Source organism: Tasmannia lanceolata, unplaced genomic scaffold, assembly GCF_043159265.1.
Source record: "Tasmannia lanceolata isolate RefF3 unplaced genomic scaffold, GAP_Taslan_0.1 ptg000037l, whole genome shotgun sequence".
Classification (NCBI taxonomy): domain Eukaryota; kingdom Viridiplantae; phylum Streptophyta; class Magnoliopsida; order Canellales; family Winteraceae; genus Tasmannia; species Tasmannia lanceolata.
Window position 1 is genome coordinate 16,606,200 of NW_027518714.1, and position 20,792 is coordinate 16,626,991.

The 20,792-nt window shown below is 38.1% G+C and overlaps 1 protein-coding gene across 3 annotated transcripts; it reads left to right on the forward strand.

Moving 5' to 3' along the window:
- Window positions 1-949: 949 nt before the first annotated feature.
- On the forward strand, window positions 950-19,909 carry LOC143860116 (transcription initiation factor IIB-like). Of its 3 annotated transcripts, none has more exons than XM_077370644.1 (8): window positions 950-1,072; window positions 2,754-2,952; window positions 3,034-3,058; window positions 11,521-11,650; window positions 11,738-11,850; window positions 12,348-12,436; window positions 19,133-19,209; window positions 19,582-19,909. In XM_077370644.1, the coding sequence occupies exons 2-8, from the start codon at window positions 2,942-2,944 to the stop codon at window positions 19,713-19,715; spliced, it is 579 nt and encodes a 192-aa protein (XP_077226759.1). In that variant the 5' UTR covers window positions 950-1,072; window positions 2,754-2,941; the 3' UTR covers window positions 19,716-19,909. The 3 variants fall into 3 exon arrangements, with proteins under 3 accessions (XP_077226759.1, XP_077226758.1, XP_077226757.1); XM_077370643.1 differs by having other exon boundaries at window positions 976-1,072; window positions 2,726-2,952; XM_077370642.1 differs by having other exon boundaries at window positions 1,041-1,072; window positions 2,687-2,952.
- The last annotated feature ends 883 nt before the right edge of the window (window positions 19,910-20,792 follow it).

Sequence of the window (20,792 nt, forward strand, 5' to 3'; positions counted from 1 at the left end):
GTAACCCTATTATAGGATTCAAAATTATTATCGATCGGATCTAGAAAACTAAGAAAAGCATGTGAGACAATCCTAAATCCAAAATTTATTATCCTATTTTACAGAAATACCCTATGATATTTTATAACATTTTTCAGGACTCTTTTAGCAAAAAAAATAAGCCATATGCATTTTTTTGAATGATTCCTATTTTTAGTATTTTTTCATTCATCTCTCAGATCTGGAGCATAGTTTTTTTTTTCAGGACTCTTTTTTTATCTAGAGCATAGTTAGCAAAACACAGTTTTAAATGTTTTTTTTTTCCTTAAAAAAAAAAAAAGGCTTTTTAATGGTTTGCCGTTTAAGTCTCCATTTAAAACCCTGTAGTTATAGGAAAACGAGTTTTAAACGTATTAAATGAATTTTTGGCCAACTTTTCAACTTTCCCCGATATATTTTGTAAATTACAAAATTTTAAACGGATTTTTGTGTCTACATCTTTTTAACCAATACCGTATTAAACTCAAATATCTCCCCTCCCATTTTTTTTTTGCTAAATCATCCAATACTTTCCATCCTTGACCTAGAAGAGGAGCTTAATGGAGGACCCTGTAGTGGGATTCAGAACAACCACCGAACGTCTTTCACTCAAGGGACTTGCGCGCACTATTAAACTCAAGTGCTCTGGAGGGGAATGGATCACTCATTCTTCCATTGGGGACAGGTGCACGAAGGACAACTCCAAACATCAACTAAGGTCTTATGTTACCCTCTCCTCTTTCTTTTCGATAATTTTAACTGTGTAAAATGTAACTAGGACACTCCGATTTTAAATAGATCGTGACCAGACACAGGAGTAGGATCCGAATAACACTCTGAACCCAACCCGATCCGACCCATGACGGATTATGACGGATTTGAATGGGTCCAATCCGAAGTGGTCCATTTACGCCCCTAACTATACCATCTCTGTCACGTGCCACCCTGTTCCCCTCTTATAATAAAACAGCAAAGGGAACATTCATCTGAAATACTCTCTCTCTCTCTCTCTCTCTCTCTCTCTCTCTCCGGCAGGAAATCGAGCTATTAGAAGGTAGTCTTGATCTTCTGTCTACACGTTTTAATTTCAATCTTCTCTCATACAAGTTTCGAGTTTTTAATATTTTTTTTCCTTTCTCTTTCACCGTGAATCTGCTCTCAATCCATAAAACAGAAATCCTGGTCCCAAAAAAAAATAAAATAAAATAAAAAATTCTTTCTGTCTATCTGTAACCCTAATTTTATAGTCTCTATTCCCTTTCTATACAATTCATCACCTTCACATGTCGTTGGAATCCTAAACATGTAAGCGTGGAAGAAACGTAAACCCTAGAAAATTAGGTATTATTTTCGTCATTTTTAGTGACGGGTATTGTTTTTGTTGCATTTGTTTTGATCTACTCCCTGTGAATTTTATTTTTAATCGTTAGATGTTTTTTTTTTGTTTTCTTTTTTCCTTTTTTTAGTTTCTTATAATCTATTTTGTGGATACAATGATTCATAGATGGATTACCAGTGATGGTAGCTATTTGTTTGGGTCTCTTTGGGGAAGAAATTGTTTGGAGATTTGGAATGTATCTAATTTTCTTGTATTGATTTATTCGTGAAGTGTTAGATCATTTTTATTCCTTCTATAAAACTGTTGTTTGGTGTTGTGTTACAAACGGTGGGTTTAGAGGATTCTCCACATAGTATATGTGATATGTGCATAATTTTATTATGTTTATGGGTAGTTGTAAATTTGTAATGTAGTTATTATGTAATTGTGGGTATGTAGTTTAGGGTTGTGGGAGTTAGTTATTGTTGATGTGTCTTGTAAGTCGGTAGATAGGCTTGTGATGTGCCACTCCCTTTTGCTTGTATTTAAGTAGTGGTAATTCAATGAAATGAATAAGAAGATAATTTTACATCAAAGGAGACTTTGTTTTTATGAGTGTCATGGTTCTTCTCGAATTGAACCTCTAGGAGGTCCAGTTGGATCGAATCAACATCTTTCCCCATCTTCTCTATCTTTTGTTTTGTTTATTTGTGTTACGGCCTATTGGACATGCAATAAGTGGTATTAGAGCAGTCGATCCTGCCCCATGGCTATAACTTGGGAGATTTTGGATTCCATGCGTGATGATTTTTGAAAGATCAACACCCTTGTTTTGAAATTGATGAAAGAACACCGACGATTTGCGGAAAGCTTGAACAAAATCGGCATAGTGATCGAGGAAATGTGCAAAGAAGATTCAACTTGTGAAAGTTGATGTTCGTGTAGAGAAAAGTATGATAATTGATGCCGACAAAGATGGAAAATTGTATTTCTTTTCGATTTTGATCACAATAGATTTTGAAAGTGGAGTTCAAAAGATTACGACCGTTATTTTTGAAGATGGAAGTCCAACGTTAGTTGTGTTGCTCAACAACATCATGCCCAATACGATTTGGGACCCCGGTGGATTAAAGTATTTTCTCCAATAAATTCAACCTTCAAGACAAGGTTGTTTTTAAGGGGGAGGAATGATATGTGCATAATTTTATTATGTTTATGGGTAGTTTTAATGTAGTTATTATGTAATTGTTGGTATGTGGTTTAGGGATGTTGGGGTTAGTTATTGGTGACGTGTCTTGTGAGTGGGTAGATGGGCTTGTAATGTGGCACTCCCTTTTGCTTGTATTTAAGTGGTGGTAATTCAATGAAATGAAGAAGAGAATTTTACAGCAATGGAGGACGTTTGCCAATGAGTCAGGTGACAATGACCCTGTCCGTGTCGGCGGGCCCTCCAATACTCTCGTGACAGATGGGGGTCTCTCCACTGTCATCTCCAAGCCCAACGGTGCCCAAGGAGAATTCCTGTCCTCCTCCCTACAGCGCTGGCAGAATCGGGGGTCCAATCCCGATCGGTCCCTCATCCAAGCCTTTCGCAGCATCGCTACCATGTCTGATAGGTATGTTCTTTTCTAATGAATGATACGACTCTCAGAAAGATATATTAAAAATGTTACTGATCTGGTTGCTCTGTTTTTCAGGCTGAGCCTTGTTGCAACCATCAAGGTACACTATTGTAACTTTCATATGGTTATTATGTTTGATGTTTTGGTTATGGAACAGTTGCATTGTTGGAGATATATTTACTGACTGCCAATGTTGCAATGGAGCAATATTATTTTTTCAAATCCGAGGTTTGGAAATTAATTGTCACTTTTCCTTTTTCTCGTATGTATGGTTGGTGTTGCAATGGGGTTGCCAAATGCCAACTATGAGTCTCGATTTTTTTTGTTCTCTCTATTGATGAGTATAAATTGATTCTTAGAATCATTTCCAACAAAAAAAAATGATTCTTAGCATATGGACTATATTCATTTTTATACTAACACATTTTATTATGACAAAAGAAAGGATTACAACATATTCAAGTGGAAGTCGTACATGTTAAATGGGAATAAAACTCCCAATACACAAAGACAACTTTCTTTGTTGATGATATCCACCTACCTTATTTGTGTCCCTATCTGATGCAAGTAGAACTGTAATCTGAAAATCACAGGTACTACTTTCTGATTTGTACATCCTGGAAATTCAGCACTTGCTGAGGTTCTTCTTCTGAACATTTCAGAGTTCTATGAAATTTCTGCATTTATGAAATTTCAGAGCCCAGAAAAAATTCCAGTCTGAAATTTTCAGTATGCATGGCAATTCAGTCTTCTAGGAGTTCAGGAAACATTCAGATGACTTTTCAACACACAGGCTGTAATCAAGAGCAGCACAACCTTTTGTGAAAATTTTCAGAGCAAGGAGTGAAAGTAATGCTCTTGCTGCTTATTGAGCTGTACAAGAAGGTGCAGTACGCTGCTGGTTAAGGACAAGGCTAGAAAAGTCACTGAGTCAACTCATGGCTTTCCGGTTCAACTGACTTTTACATAAAACCGACTCAAAATATGAGAAATCTCGGTTTTTATGAAAACAGTCATGACTCAACTGTGTTTGTCCAAGTTTTTTATGCCTCGGTGACTTGCTGAGTCAGGAAATAGAATGAGTCAGGACTGTTTTGTTTATTTTGTGTGAATGCAACTTGGGCAATCAATTTACAACTTGAACGAATCCCCAAGGGTCTGTTTGGATGCGCAACACTCAGAGAGTAGTGGAATAAGAAGTCAACAGGGAGGAGACAAGCATTGGATTTGCCTGAAATTACCTCGGAGAACAGTGATAAGTAGTGTTTGGTTGCACGGCATAGACTCTGAGAGTAGGGGAGTAAGTAGGGTTGTCATTATATATATATATATATATATATATATATATATATATAGAGAGAGAGAGAGAGAGAGAGAGAGAGAGAGAGAGAGAGAGAGAGAGTAGGCTGATGTTTTTTTGGTTCTCCTTGGGCACGTCACTGATGTTTTTGATTCATGGGTTTTTGTCCCATAACCTTCTAGAGGCAAGGTTCTTTGAATGTCATAAGGTGGCTCAAGAAATCTCAAAATCCACCATTGCATTTCAATCACTTCTTTGATGAAATGTTCGATTGGATGGCTAGATATTGTTGGTCTTTTTGTTATGTTCGCCACTCTGCTAACCAAGTGGCCGATCATCTGGCTAGATAGGGAGTCTCTAAGGATGCGCTAGCTCTTTTCGATTCTCTTGCTCATTAGTTTCCATTTTTGCATTGTATCTTGCTTCCTCGATGTATCTTGTTTGCCTTTTCTCTGTTTTTTGCTTTGCTCTTTGACCACGTCGGTCGTTTTCTCTAATAAAATTGGCTATCCTCTTAAAAAAATAAAAAAAAAATCCTTCTAGAGGTAAGATACTTTGAAGCTTTCTCTTTGCTGCTAGTCTTTGGCTATTTGAAAGGAAATGAACATGGGGGTTTTCAAAGTTATATCAAAAGGAGTGCACAATATTTAGAGGCAAATTATTTCTTTAGTTGGCCTGTGGGCAGCAAACCTTCCTACTTTTAGTAGAATCATGGTAATCTCTTTCCACGGGTCTTGGGAGGAGATTAGGCTAAGCAGATGCTTCAAGGATGGTCCTCGACCCAGGTGGGACCCATCTTCTCCTAGGAAGTTGAAGCTGAACTTCGATGGCTTAATCATTTCAAAAAAATAAAAAATAAAATAATCGATGGCTCAATTTGGGCAACCCAGGCACGGCTGGCATTGGGGGTCTTATGAGGAATGCAAATAGAGATGTTATGGGCCTTTTCAGAACTTATTGGTGAGAACTTAGAAGGATTCTAACGAGGTGGAGGTTCAGGCACTTCATGAAGTTCAGCTTGTGGAGGGTCGTGACATAGAAATTTGACATGTTTGGCGGTTGCCCAATTCTCATGCAGATCTGCTTACACTTCCTTGTTCACCGAGAATCGATATTGTTATTCGATTATCTTCTTCCTTGCGGACGTTTCAGATGTCGGAATGTTCTCTTTTGCCGTTTTTTTTCCTTCGCCGTCTATTTACCTCCTTTTCTCCTCCTCCTTTCATTACTTTTGTTTTGTTGTGGTTTGACCATCTCTATTATTGGACTCTTGCTCCTTTGCATTAATAAAACTTTGCCATTAAAAAAAAACAACGTTATCTGTCTAACAATAATATGTGGTTGTGATCTACCAATTTGTGTATGACCGGTGATTTTATGTTTGCATCTGTTAGATTTGGAGCTAGGGTAATTAGAATAGAGGAAGAAGAAGACGAATGGAAAGATGGAGTGTCTCCACTAGGGAGCTCCTCATGTAAATGATGTATATATAGGCCCAAATAGGGCATCCTACCATTGAAACCCTCCTGCGTACACTCATTTTTTTGGTCCATCTCATTCTCCTTAAAAAAGTGATTCTAATTCCCGAAGTTGCTATCTATCCCCGAGTGCATGCAATAATCAATGGGGATTTCGTAAATATCCTATTCCAAAAATCGAAAGTTCAAAAATTCCCGAAGTTGCTATCTATCCCCAAGTGCATGCAATAATCAATGGGGATTCCGTGAATATCCCATTCCAAAAATCGAAAGTTCAAAACAATTGGGACTTTTTCGAAGATTGGATGCAGTTACTAATCCATGATCTGGCATGTACAGAATGAAAACTTCATTTGTAATGCCTAATCTACCCTTATACATTATTCACACTCCCCCTCAATCTGGAGTGTATATACTAGGGAACTCTAGCTTGCTAGAAAGAAACTACAACAAACAACTAGAAGTACAACAAAAAGACCATACAATAAAAACTACAATAAGCTCATACACACATCCATCTTGGTATAACACTCCTCAAGCTGGTGTGGTGAATACATAATGAAAAGTGTAATAATGGAAGAGAATGGCCAACATGAGTGTACACTCGTCGAGATCAGCAGCCACAAAAAAGGAACAGCTCCCCCTGAAGCAGCACTACGGCAAGAGCGATCAGAACAAGGCATCTCCTTGGATGAGAGCCCGACGAATAAATCTGCAAACCTCGAAGGATCAAACAGAGACACCTCGGTAGGGAAATAACAATGATCCACCGGCAAAAAGGTGCACACCTAAGGTGCACACCTGAGCAACGACGAAGCACCACGAGCGGGAACACCAACTAAGCAGCACAAAGCTAATAGAAGAAGATAACTAATGATGGGGAAACTATCGGAGACATGGTCGACGGGAAAACTGTCGCCTTGAGAGAACCAACTAATGATGGTGAAATCATCGTCTGGAGACAAGGTCGACGGGAAAACCGTCGCTTGAAGAGAGCTAACCAACAATGGGGACACCATCGTCTGGAGACAAGGTCGACGGGGAAATCGTCGCTAAAGAGAGCCAACCAACGATGGGGACACCATCGTCTGGAAAGAAGGTTAACTGCATGAACATCGTCGTCTGAAGAGAGGTCGACAGGGAAACCGTCGCTGAAGAGAGCCAACCAACGATGGGGACACTATCGTCTGGAAAGAAGGTCGACAACATGAACATCATCACGTGAAGAGAGGTCGACGGGGAAACCGTCGTTTGAAGAGAGCCAACTAACGATGGGGACACCATCGTCTGGTAAGAAGGTCGATGGTATCAACATTATTGCTTGAAGAGAGGTCGAAGGGGAAACCATCGCCTGAAGAGTGCCTACCAATGATGGGGACACCATCATTTGGAGATAAGGTCGACGGGGACACCGTTGCCTGAAGAACACTGAATGATATGAAGAACAAACAGCGCGAATGCGAATGAACAACTCACGAAGGACTGACAATAAAGATGACAAGACATAGGATGAAGAACAACACGAAGAACAGCCCGAGCACTCCCCCTCGGGCGAGACTACCTGTGCTCGGGACACAACAACAAGACAAGAGAAAATACAACGCTCCCTCAAGAAAAGACAACATAAAGGGACAACATCAAGAAAAAAAGAGAGACAACCCAAGAACTACATGTCAACCACAAAGGACTACATGACAACACAAGAAGAGCTACTTAGATAACACCCCCCTCAAGTTGAAGGCCGACTTGCCACGAAAAGAAGACAATCAAGTCACAACACCTCTCATAGACATTTGATCAAACACTTAGTGTGCGCCTTGAAGAAGAATACAAAGGCCATAGAAGACAATGGAAAGAACTACACTAACACAGAGGCCATAAAGGCCAAAAAAGATAGAAAAGAGAAAATAAAGGGAGTTGGAGTTGAGATTGGGTGTTTTGACTTTTGGGTGGGGATTAGGTTAAAGAGAAAGAAGAAATGGGGATTGGGTGGAGATTTAGGATGCTAAAAAGGGATTTGGGAGGAAGATTTCTTCCCAAATGGGAATTCAAAAGAGAAAGAAAGCAAGTAATAAAAAATTTGGAGTTACAGATCTAGGATTTGTGGATGATAAAAAAAGAGAAAGAAAGTTGGAAACAAATGGCGGAGACCCAAAAAATGGGTTTACGGTCAACAGAGAAAAAGAGATAGATCTGGCTTAGGAAAACCCAAATTGGGTGTGCGCAAAGGGGTCAGATGGAAAAGAGGGGGTTTCGAGGGTTTATGGGAAGATTATGGCAACCCAAAAAGGGTTTGCCTTGAGAGATGGGTTGCGGCAAACAAAAAAAAAAGAGGTTTTGCGCATGGTAGAGAGAGAGGGTTTCACGGCTTGGGTAATATTTGAGAGGGAGAGAGAGAGATTTTAGGAAGATTTTGTAGAGATTTTCCTTAAAACAAAGGAAAAAGAGTGAACATATAGGGAGAGATATTTTAGGGCTCGACGGCAACCCAAAAGGGTTTGGATTTCACGTCAACAAAAAAAGAGAGAGAGATTGGCGTGAGATTGAAAGGGAGAGAGGAGGGATTTTAGGGATTTGAGAGAGAGAATAGGAGAGGATTTTCGGCAACCAAAAAAGAGAAAAGGAACAGAGAGAGAGAGAGAGAGAGAGAGAGAGAGAGAGAGAGAGAGAGAGAGAGAGAGAGAGAGAGAGAGAGACTCTTCGTGTTTCCTTCTTGAGATCAGCCCTGAAGCTTTGATAGCATGTTAGAAATGAGATTAGGGCTAGAGAGGAAGAAGCAGAGGAATGGAGATGATGGAGAGTCTACACTAGGGAGCTCCTCATGTAAATGATGTATATATAGGCCCTAATAGGGCATCCAATGTACAATGACTCCAATACCCATAATCTACATGTAATGCCTAATCTACGCTTAATCATTATTCTACAGCATCCATTATAACTTCACATGCTGGTTTCTATGGTTTGGTCCCAAATTATTCCCACGCGTGAACAATTGGTCAAACAAATATTTTATCGTAGTTGATTTTCATTTTTTTACTCCAGGAAAGGATTGCTCTGCATCCCATCATCACCGGGTAATCATGTTTATTTGCATCACAGAGTGGAGAGCATTCCCTTCATATTCTTTGAGTTTCCATTTTCATACAAGGTTGTGCTGGACAAGAATGGTTTCACACCCCTTTGTTATATATCTATGTGCTTTGGTTCACCCTTTCATTTCCCACTCATGCGGTGGCCAAGCTTTTAGGAGGAACTTGTACAATACTTGAGGCAAGTGAAGCAAAGTTACCCTCTTTTGTGGTTGTTGACTTCAACAAATTAGCATATAAAGTATTAGTAAAAATGATCAGCAAATCAAAATATTAGTAAAATCAACATGAAATGTGAACTCCACCAAATCCAATGATGGACATTTGCATGCAAGAATATTTTGAAACGTTGCATACATGCATCAGGGACTGGCAGATAGCTATTCCCTTTGTTAGATATCTATGTGCTCTGGTTCACCCTTTCGTTTCCCACTCATGCGGTGACCTAGGAGGAACTTGTACAGTTACTTGGGGCAAATGAAGCAAAGTCACCCTCTTTTGTGGTCGTTGACTTCACTTCAACAAATTAGCATATCAAGTATTAGTAAAATATTAGTAAAAATGAACAGCAAATCAAAATATTAGTAAAATCTGCATGAAATGTGTAACTCCACCAAATCCAATGATGGACATTTGCATGCAAGAATATTTTGAAACGTTGCATACACGCATCAGGGACTGGCAGATAGCTATTTTTTACGGGTGTCCTTAGGCTTATTCGTTTCTTCTAAGATCTGATATCAATACCGGAATCACTTATAAAGTCTTTGAAACGGTATGAAGTATGAACGTTTTATCATGCTTTGATGATTAATCTCACTCAATTAAGCCATTGTGGTTGCCTTATCAGGAGAGTCAATTTGAAACTCTTGCTTGACTTAGGTATGATGACTAAATTTAAGGAAAACCTGAAACCATTGATTACTTGATTCAAACTTAGATGTAAATTAGGCTTTATGGCCAAAAATGAAGCAGTGTCTTATTTGAGTTAGTTATTTTAATCTAAAACCTGAACCATTGATTACTTGGTTGAAACTTAGATCTAAATTAGGGCTTTAAGGCCAAAAATGAATCAGTGTCTTATTTGAGTTAGTTATTTTAATCTAAAACCTGAAACCATTAATTACTTGGTTCAAACTTAGATGTAAATTAGGGCTTTAAGGCCAAAAGTGAAGCAGTGTCTTATTTGAGTTAGTTATTTTAATCTTGAGTTAGGCTTTCTCTTTTTGCATCGTTTGTGAATGTCAATTTCACCCAATTCTTATTTATAGGTCCTTTTCTGTACAGCACTATGCTGACTATGCTGCGCCTGTTTGGATCCAATTCTTGCAATATAAGTTCTATATTCTGTATTGCTTCTTAAGAAGTGCATTGATGCATTGCTTTCTTAGTGAGCAACCATTTGTTTATTTGAACAGCTTAAATTACTTCGGATTTTAATATCTGTTTGTGATTTTCTCTGCATGCAAGTACATTTTAGTGGATCTGCAATTTCTATTCGTGCAGCTTTAGTCATTCTTGGCGTATATCGTCCTAATTAACTTATTAGAGTGATGGCTTCATCGCCGTTATTTCTTTCCATTGCATGATGTTTCTTTGCTGTCACTTTCTCGGTTTTTCTTGATTGTTTCGAACTATGTATTCTGGCTATATGCACTTCCTCCATTTGCTATGTTAAGGCATTCTAATTGACGGCAACCATTTTGGCATGCTTTGCATTTCTTCGTATATATATATTTTTTAGAAGATAACTATTTCATTTCATCAGTAAAAATTTACAAATTGACACAGGGGACAAGCTGTCCCTGTGACTACAAAAAGAAGAAGACATATAATCTTATGTAATCCTCCTGGTATCGTTGAAAGATAAAGATATTTCCGTGTCTGATCGTGTTGCGCCCGCCTTTGCTACGATATCCGCCATTGAAATTTTGAATCTTGCCTGATTGAATTCATAATTGTTTTACTACTGTAAAGACTTGTACTGATCTGTTCATTAGGTTTTTGTATGCTATTGATTGGGCTATCACAGCCAAGGCACTTGTATTGGTTTGGTCTTTTGGGGACCCACTTCATCTTGCGTGTGAATTGCCTTGGCCAACACTGCCTGCATTTAATTAGTGGGCAATTTTTGGCTAGTCATTTTTGAATGAAAAGTTTTTCCTTAGAACTGCACTAGCAAAAGGCACTCTTAGTGAATGACGGGCAATGCCCATGGAAAACATGACGTAGATTGTATATACAGGATAGGCTGTATATTGGGGGAGATTTGTTTCTGATGGGCAGGGATAGGCAGTTTAAGTATAATTGGTAAAAAAAAGTTACAAGTTTGCAAACTAATGGACTGTGGACCTGTGGTAGTTTGGTCATTTGAAATCTAAACATCGATCTAATGGGTATTGGGAATTCATGATTAGCTGTCATAAATGATAAATGTAATTGACTGAATAACCAAGTTTACTCTTTATTTTTATTTTTTTTTGAAAATAAAGTTTACTCTTTATTAATAGAATTAAATGTGCAATATTCAAATTGCAAGTGTTCTATTTATAAAGTTATTGGATGTGCAATTTTCATGTTAGATGGTACAGATGTAATTGAAGGATTGAGTCAACGACAAAGTATTTCCTTTATAATATTGTTAGATGTATTTGAGTGTTTCCTATTGCTGACTGTGGAATTTGATATGAAGGACCGGGCCAACGAAATATATAAGAAGGTGGAAGATCTAAAGTCAATTAGAGGAAGAAATCAGGATGCAATTTTGGCGGCTTGCCTGTACATTGCATGCCGGCAAGAGGACAGGCCTCGCACTGTAAAGGGTACAGTTTAAGCTTAACATTTGGATGCTTCCTGGTTTATCTTTCAATATCTATAAAAGCTTCCTTGGATTTGTGACTTTCAACTAGAAATTTGCTCTGTTGCCAATGGAGCTACAAAAAAGGAAGTTGGCCGAGCACAAATGTACATTGTGAAACAGCTGGAAGTAGAGATGGGAACTATCCATGCTGGGGATTTTCTGGTGAGTTCATCAAAGCTAAGTCACAAATATCATTCTAGGGAATTTCTCCGTAAGGGAAAAAATCTCGGGATAGATTAAATTTGTTTTATTTTTTTGGGTTTATATCTAGAAAAATGACAAAACTAAAATGATTTAAAAATATATAAATTAATAAAAAAAATATAAATATCGTTAAAATACCGTAAAAATATCGTGATATTATCACGATCTTATCGTGGTAAATGGAAATATCGCCATATTTTTAAATTTCTTAGGATTATTTCCGGATTTTATTGTTTTATCACAATGTCGCGATAAAATCTCTATATTTTGAAAAATATTGGAGATATTTGTGACATAGCATTGAAGTATGGCTATTCTTTAGCTGGATATGTCCTTGACATTTTAGTTTTAGTTCTCATCTTCTGCATGTGTTGCTTTTAATTGTTCTGTTTGAATTTGTCTATGATTTATATAAAATTGTTGATCTCTAATTTTTACTCCCTCTTAATCTACAGAGGCGTTTTTGTTCCCATCTTGGCATGACCAATCACGCAGTTAAAGCTGCCCAAGAAGCAGTTCAGAAGGAGGAGGAGCTCGATATAAGGTGGTTTTCTGGTTAGAATCTCTGGATAGGTCACTGAATAATATTCTTCTCGATATTTGTTTTATGAGGAATGCTAGTTGCAAATGCAAGGCCTGCAGATGCACCTCAAACATGCAGACATGCATCCAATGAACTACAGTTAATGTGTTTTGAATAGTTAGTTGAAATAAGCGTGGTTCTCTGTGAAGTTTTTTCCTCAACTTTTGAATGCAGATATGTATGTTATCTCATGTGTGCTGTTAGTTAAGCATCTCTTTCCATGACTTCATAGTGCTTTTGATTTATCTGGTTTTTCCATTTGACCTTGTCATATACTCATATCTGGTTGACTTGACCGCATGATCCATCTTTTATCTGAAGCACCAATTGTGAGACAGATAATCAGTTTTGGACTCACAAAATGATGAGCATCTCACAATAAGTTTAATTTTTAGTCCAATAATCAGTTTTGGACCTACTTGCACCTGGTATCATAACATATAGATATAGGTATCGATGTACCGTACTCTTGGATACTCATCAAGTGGACGAACCCCATCCATGCTGTGCATATATATAGAAATATATTGTGAGGCTCTTTTTTTTTTTTTTTTTTGAAAATGTGGCCATCTTGGATGCATGTAAAACAAGCTATAGAAGGAAATTTTAAAGTTACCGATTTTCTTTTCTTTTTTTGGACGGAAAACGTATACCATTTAATCTTTATACAATTTTGATTCATATTTTTAAAATCTATATGCTTATCCCTTTAATTATGATCTGATAGGTATATATTATTCTTTTATTTATCATACAATCAAATGACCATGTCACCTTTTTGGATTTCCTGGATTACTAGTTTGACTTCTGCTCACCTGTTATATCCAAGTTGCATAGTCCATAGCTCCGTTTATGGTTATATGCTGTAGTGTTCTATAATCATTTTCATATACAACATGTGTTTTAATTTTCATGAACAGAATAAGCATCTGCCTTGATGTAAACATTTTGTGTACAGAGCCGAATACCGGCTCTTAGGATTCCGATTTCTCATATCCAGGCAATTCCAAGTTTTCAGTAGCCCTAGCTTCAACATTCTGTTAATGCATAGCTGTGATGCAGATTGTAGGCCAAATAAGTGGCATATTTGCCCATTAGGATTTCTTTCCATATTATTTAGTTTCTAGGATTTTTATTTCCATGTTATTAGTTTCTAGGATTTTATTTTCCATGGAATTTTATTTCCATCGCATTGCCTATATAAAGGCCTTATTGTATTAGGAATTTTAACTTTGATGATTATTGAATTGAATTGAGAGCTTCTCCCCTAGATTTCTTTCTTCCCCTTCTACTTCTCCCAAATTCCGTCTCTTCTTCTACTTCTTCATCTTCTCCCTAAATTCATCTATTCTTCTCTTCTTCTCTCCCCTTATTCTTCTATTCTCTTCTTCCCCTATTCCTCGTCTATTCTTCTCTTTCTCTTCTACTTTCCCCTAAATTCATCTCTTCTATCTCTAATCTTCTCTTCTTCTTCTTTCTCCTCTTTCTTCTATTTCTCTACCTAGTCCTACATCAAATTTGGTATCAAAGCAAAATATTTGAGTTTTCCGTGCAATTTCTCAACCAACCAACCAACCAACCGATCCAACCTTCAAACCCTTTTTTTGCAGCCCGTACAATCCCACCATCAAACCCTAGCTGAGCCACCTTGTCACCCATCTTGTTTGAAACCCTAACTCAATCAGCCCTTCCAAAACCCCCTTGCACCCATCTCCACCAACCTAAAATCTGCCCCAAACCTGCAGAAAATTTACAACAAATCTCACCCAGAAATCCTAAAACCAGTCCCTGCTATTTGGATTTGCATCACTAACTTCCACCTTGTCCCACCTGCAACGTTAAATCCAAACCCATCTCTAACCCTCTTATCTCAGCCATATTGCACAGCCCTTACACCCAACAGCCCCCTTCTTTCCACTTCCAACACTGGTACTGGATCTTCTCCGGCAAGATTGGTAGCAATACTTCAGTCGCAGCTTCTTCTGGAGATCCACTTCTGTTCTTTTTCCGGAGCCGCATCTTTTTCCGTCTAATTGTTTCCGTGAGGGACAAGGAAACTGATAAGACTTTCCTCCCAGAGAACTTTTCTCAAGAAGGCAACTTAACTTATCTCAGGAAGGCAACTTACCTATCTTTATTTGTACATGCAAAGGTAAGTTTCTTTCATTGGTTACATAAGCATAGGATATTTCCTTAGTGAGGAAGGAGACTCGGGAAGTTTCCAAAGCCAAAAATAAAGAAAATCCTTACCTACAGCTGGCAGTGATAGGTTAATGTAAATTTATAAAAAAGGGAGTGGTGAAATCATCATCAGAAGTAAAGAGACGTGTCTATAGAAAAAGGAGAGCTTTCCTTCTCGTACAAGCATCATATAAGAAACAAAGTGGGCCCCAATTATTGAAAGCACCAGCTTGCAGATAAAAAAAGAAGGTAACTTTCTCCTTTTCTGTGACGCATAAGGCTACACATAAATCTTATCCGACCCCACCTTTATTTTCCTTGGGCACGCCATTCTCCCCCCCCATGCTCCCCCCCATGCTTAGCTCTTTTAATTAACGTGGTTTCACTTAACAGACTGTCAGGTAAATAAAAAAATACCCCCACGCCCTTCTTGTTCCTGGACCACCCCCTTTATATTAGTTAATATTTCCATACCCCCCCGTTCTTCCCTTGGGCACCCCTTCCTCATTTATAAACACCTATTAACCCTCTCTTTTACCTTTAGACACCCCCCTAAATAAAGAAAATCAGAAAAAGTGCCTTTTCACTCTTTACTTTCTCTCTCTACCCCATCTCATTTTCTCTCTCCTCACCTGAGCTATTTCGGCTCAAAATTGGGTTTCGCCATCAACACGAAAGTTGTTCGTGACAACTTTTCGCGTATATCACGTCTACTTTCAGCAGTCAATGAGTGCAGCACCACAACCTATGAAGCAAGGGTACGGGGTGCGGGTATGACACGACACGGGTACGTGATTTTCCAAAAAACCCAGGTGCGGGTACGTTCGGGTACGCCGAATATAATAATATATTTTAATATTTTATTATATATTTATAAAAATTTAAAAATAATAATTGGAGAGCAATCAAATAACAATAACATTACCAAAATGGAAAACTCTAATATTACTCTTCATTTCATAAGTGATTAAGTTCCATAACATGAGGCATCAATACTTCATTCATTAGAAAAAAGTTGTCGCCAGTGTGTTGACCAGTGCCTGACAAGATGAATAATTTTTAGAGACCAAATTATGAGATTTTTTATACCGGACTTTGGGATTTAATAATGTTTGGACATGATAGATTTTATGAATTTCTAAAATTTGAAAAATACCCCACCGTTTGGAAGTTAAGAAAGTTAAAATTTTGATCCGACCATTTTTTTTCGGAATTTGTACTAGAACAGGAGAGTTGACTTTTTTTCCTTTTAGATTTGGGTCTTGAAACAATTTTTAATAAATCCAAATGGGGGTATTCCGTTATTTACATGTAAATCTTAAATACATTTACTTAAATGGTTTACATGTAAATACTAAGTACAGGAGAGGAGAGAGAAGAAGCACATGAAGGATTTAAACATGATACGAGAAGCAAGAGGTATCGGGTACGCGTGGGTGCGCACCCTAAACGCACCCGACACACACCCATCAACGAAAATTGGGGTTTATTTTTAAAACAAATTGGGGTACGTACCCGCACCCCCATACCTGTCGGGTATGGGTACGGGAGCCCCAGGAGAGTACCTGTGCTTCCTAGACCACAACGACCAACTTTTGGCATCCGTCCGTTTGGTCCGACCGCTGATCCGAGCCATCCAGGAGTTTGACTTCAGATCTGCGAAAAGCAGTGTCTTCCATTCGACTTGACAAATAGATTAGAAGGTTGATTTCAGTTTTCGACACTGATCCTTATGGCTCCACCCTTTGTTCCATATTTTGATGGTTACGACGAAAGCTATTGGCAAGGCCACACTCACTATAGCTATTATGAGGATGCATGTCTACGGTGGATCTATGCTTTGGTGGCATATTATGGGTACTACGACTACGATGAACGCGCACCCATCTACCGACTCCGAAAAACTGTAAGAGGGCAAGCTCAGTCATTTTAGACACATGGTGACACAACGCCGTAACTGAGGCAAACCTCTGTCATAATTTTCTGAGAGCTTATGCACCAGTGCCCTTCTATCACTACGAGGTGAGGTTGGTACGTGAGGAGGCAGCTCGTCGTGAACGTGAAGTTGTAGCTCGTCGTGCACAAGAGGCCGAAATTGAAGCAGCGAAGGAATTTGTTAACACTAATGACAAGCCAGACACAGATGTTGCTATTGGTCCGACAGATGATATTGTGGATGAGTTCATTATAGAGGTTGAACCCATGATTATGTCAGATACTGAGTCCATGATGGCAGATACTGAGTCAGAGAAGTCAGATATAGAGATAGATAATCCAATGATTGATGCGGCCGACGTCGACGAGCATGATGATTCAGAAATTTCCCCAATACCAGTTGCTGAGTATCTAGAGAGACAGCTTAACACTTCCCCAGTTGAGGCAGATATTGTGGCTGAGCCACGTGCGATTGTTCCACTGATTGAGTCGACCAAGCATCCTCCTGAGTCAAAGCCGAGTGACCTGATTTCTAAGCCATTACCTGAGATGGATGATCGAGAGCATATTACGGAGGATTGCACTATCTTTGGGCCGATTGATCAGATTGTCGATCTTTGTGCCGACACAGAGGAGCTTGTTACGCAGATTGATCAGGAGGTCTTAGCATTTACAGAGATGGTTCAGTTGGACAAGATGAGACTACAAATGAGAGTATTATGGGGAAGTTTTGCCGAGGCTTGCTAGAGATTGACCTTGTAAAGCAGGGATTGATGCTACCCATGGCCATCACTCCAGTATAGGAGGAGTACGTTGCTATATTCCCAGCCACATTACTTGTCAGGAGAGGTTTGTTTCTTTATGGTTCTTCATGGATGATGTCTTCTCTATCACTACGCTCTCATTCCATACCACTTTCACAGACATCACGAGCGTTGCACGGCATTTCAGAGTTCGACGGATTACGACTCATACTACTTTAGTGGATTGTCTACGTATTTGATCCAGGTGGACTAGAACTCGAGGTCGAGTTCTTTTCAAGCGGGGGAGAATGATGCAGATTGTAGGCCAAATAAGTGGCGTATTTGCCCATTATGATTTATTTCCATATTATTTAGTTTCTAGGATTTTTATTTCCATGTTATTAGTTTTTAGGATTTTATTTTTCATGGAATGTTATTTCCATCGCATTGCCTGTATATAGGCCTCATTAAGAATTTTAACTTTGATGATTGTTGAATTGAATTGAATTGAGAGCTTCTTCCCCGGATTTCTTTCTTCCTCTTCTACTTCTCCCTAATTTTGTCTCTTCTTCTCCTTAAATTCCTCTATTCTTCTCTTCTTCTCTCCCCTTATTCTTCTATTCTCTTCTTTCCCTATTCCTCGTCTATTCTTCTCTTTCTCTTCGACTTTCCCCTAAATTCGTCTCTTCTATCTCTAATCTTCTCTTCTTCTTCTTAGTCCTCTTTCTTCTATTTCTCTTCCAAGTCCTACATCAAGCTGCTGGTTAACTTTATTCGTCAAAGTGAGACTCATAGCTAGAAGAATGAATGTGTTATGTTGTCTATTGATTTGTTATGAATGTTAATAACCTTATTGGTTTTCTTTTAATTTTTTCTCGTATCTCCTTGCCATGAATGATGGAATTCTAAATTTTGTGCTCATTCAATAATAAAACACATTGTTAGCTTTTGCACGTATCTCGTGTATGCGGTGGTAACGATTAAGATCTAAAAATATTAGAGAACATGACCGGAATACCAACCTAGATTTTTTCACATGAATTAGTGAGTTTCTTGGAGGCTCAGAAAACAGAGTTCATGACTAGGTTTGAAACCAATACAGATAGAAAAACTTGTTAATTTATAGTCAGACAATCCTTGAGATTTTGCTTCAGGTAAAAAAAAGGGCTCCCGTGCCTATACTTTAGAAGACATTAAATTGGAGGTTAGCCCAAATGGATGACAAGCATTCTAATAAATGCATGCACTCTAAATGGATATAACATAACAAAGAGTATACCATTAGATAGGCTAAAATATCTATCAGGGCAACATATTAGACGAAAAATAACAAAAAGGATTGGACAAAATTGTCACCGAAAAAATAATCACCGAAAGAACTAGAACGGGCCCGCAAAGACTGTTACAAACCTCAAGTAAAACCACCCATGTGTGTTTTAGTGCCAAAATGGTCCTTTCTAGCCTTAAGTACTTATCATACTTTGCATGTTACCATGTCCCACTTTGGCCCTGTTTGTTTCAGATTGTGATAACCGATTGTAACTCCAATACCTATTATTGCGCTAAAAATAAACGTAATTTTGAGCCCAATAATAGGTTTGGGGCCTACTATCAGTTGTCACAATCTGAAACAAACAGGGCATTCTTGTGTAGATTATAAAACAATGTGATTTTACAATCTTGTAAATTCCTTAGAGGATTGAACAGTGCTTTTTGATTTTTTTTCCCTATAAGTGTTGTGATGTGATGAACAGTCCATATTTTTCTTACAGAGAGAGCTCATATCATGTATTTGCAGGAGGAATCCCATATCAGTGGCAGCGGCGGTTATTTACATGATAACCCAGCTATCAGATGAAAAGAAACTTCTCAGAGGTTTATAATCTTTCTCCTTCATCTACTACTGTTGCATTGTTTGCCAGCATCACTACTTTAAGAACAATCTTTGAAAGTTTGATTGGGTTGTCGGTTCCGCTTAATCATTGATCTAGGCTTGGGACAAACTAAAGAGGCGACCCCCCCTCTGTTATTTTTTTTTTTTAAAGCTAGGAACTTGAAGAATTTGTAACATTAGATTGTGCTAGGTTGTTAAACCCAATTAAATAAATTGAATAACTTACGGAGTTTTATCATTCAAAAATATGCTCGACTGAGTTTTGGATCAACTGATAATTGGGTTGTCATTGGTCAAATGAGTTACCGATTTTTTAAACCTTGCATTCTTAGATGAGGATTGCACTGTTGCAGATATTTCACTTGCAACTGGAGTTGCAGAAGGGACGATCTGGAACTCCTATAAGGATCTCTATCCCTATGCTTCAAGACTGATACCAAGTTCGTTTGCAACGGAAGAAGACCTCAGGAATCTGTGCACTCCTTAATAAATGAAATTTTGTAGATATATAACCCCTTCTGAACGAGAAAGCCGCCCCTCAAGGGAAGGGGCTATGGAAGAATGAAATTCTGACTTTGAGACTATATCTGCATTGAATATGTTATTTTACTTTGATCAACAGACTTACTGATTTCCAAATAATGTCTTGCAGAACAGATTTGAAAATTGGAGTTTTTTGCATTGTGTTAGCTGATTTGGAAATCTAAGGATCTGATCCAGTTCAAAATATCAACTAAATCCAAATCCAAAACTTGTGGGTATCCAAACGTAGCCTAATTGAATTGGACCTATAAAAGAAAGAAGGAAAAGGTCGATATATATATATATATATATATATATATATATATATATATATGATTTATATGACAGTTTTATTATTTATTTGTTTTTAATTTAAATTTCTTAGGAAAATTCAACAAAAAAAATCTTGAAGAAGAGAGAAGGGGGATGGTATAGCCATCAACAAATTTAGGCCCTTCCACTACAAAATTCTATGGTTCACACCATGTAATGTGTGCACTAAATATGAAAACGTCATGTACCTTTTCAATCTTAGCAAGTAGGACAACAGAATTTCTTTTGATCCCACAAAAAATTGTCATTTTTCATCCTTCGATTCAATTGATTTGAGAGGGCTTGAAATCTTGGGGTTTTTGTCCGAATCAAAGAAAACTAGACCCTTTTCTTCTCGCAGATCCCATGGAATTTACCTCTTGGTTACCAATTTTAAGCATAGCATAATTGAGGTCTAGTTAACAGCTCACTTAGGTCTCTTTTAAAAAATAAGAATAGCACAGCTGCTGTTGGATCAAATATCAAGGATGGGATGGGATGGTGAGTACGAGTTTGTACGCCATTTTGTCATAACCAAAAATTGTGGAAGAAGAGGCCCCCTTCGAAAGGATAATGCGCCCCCCTTTTAATGCGAATTGTGGGCACGTCAAATCACGTAAAAAGTGGGGCGCATTATCCTACAAGGGGAGCGAAAAAAATCATCGCCCCAGTTTTATGGTGTTTATAGGAATTACCGTCTTTACATAAAATTACGAGTTAAACCCCAAAT

Excerpts from the sequence above, each read along its gene's own strand:
- LOC143860116 (XM_077370642.1), top strand. The coding sequence starts at position 2,705 with ATGAAGAAGAGAATTTTACAGCAATGGAGGACGTTTGCCAATGAGTCA. Across the intron at positions 12,437-19,132 it reads GAGGAGGAGCTCGATATAAG|GAGGAATCCCATATCAGTGG; the intron begins GTGGTTTTCTGG and ends ATGTATTTGCAG. Across the intron at positions 19,210-19,581 it reads TGAAAAGAAACTTCTCAGAG|ATATTTCACTTGCAACTGGA; the intron begins GTTTATAATCTT and ends GCACTGTTGCAG.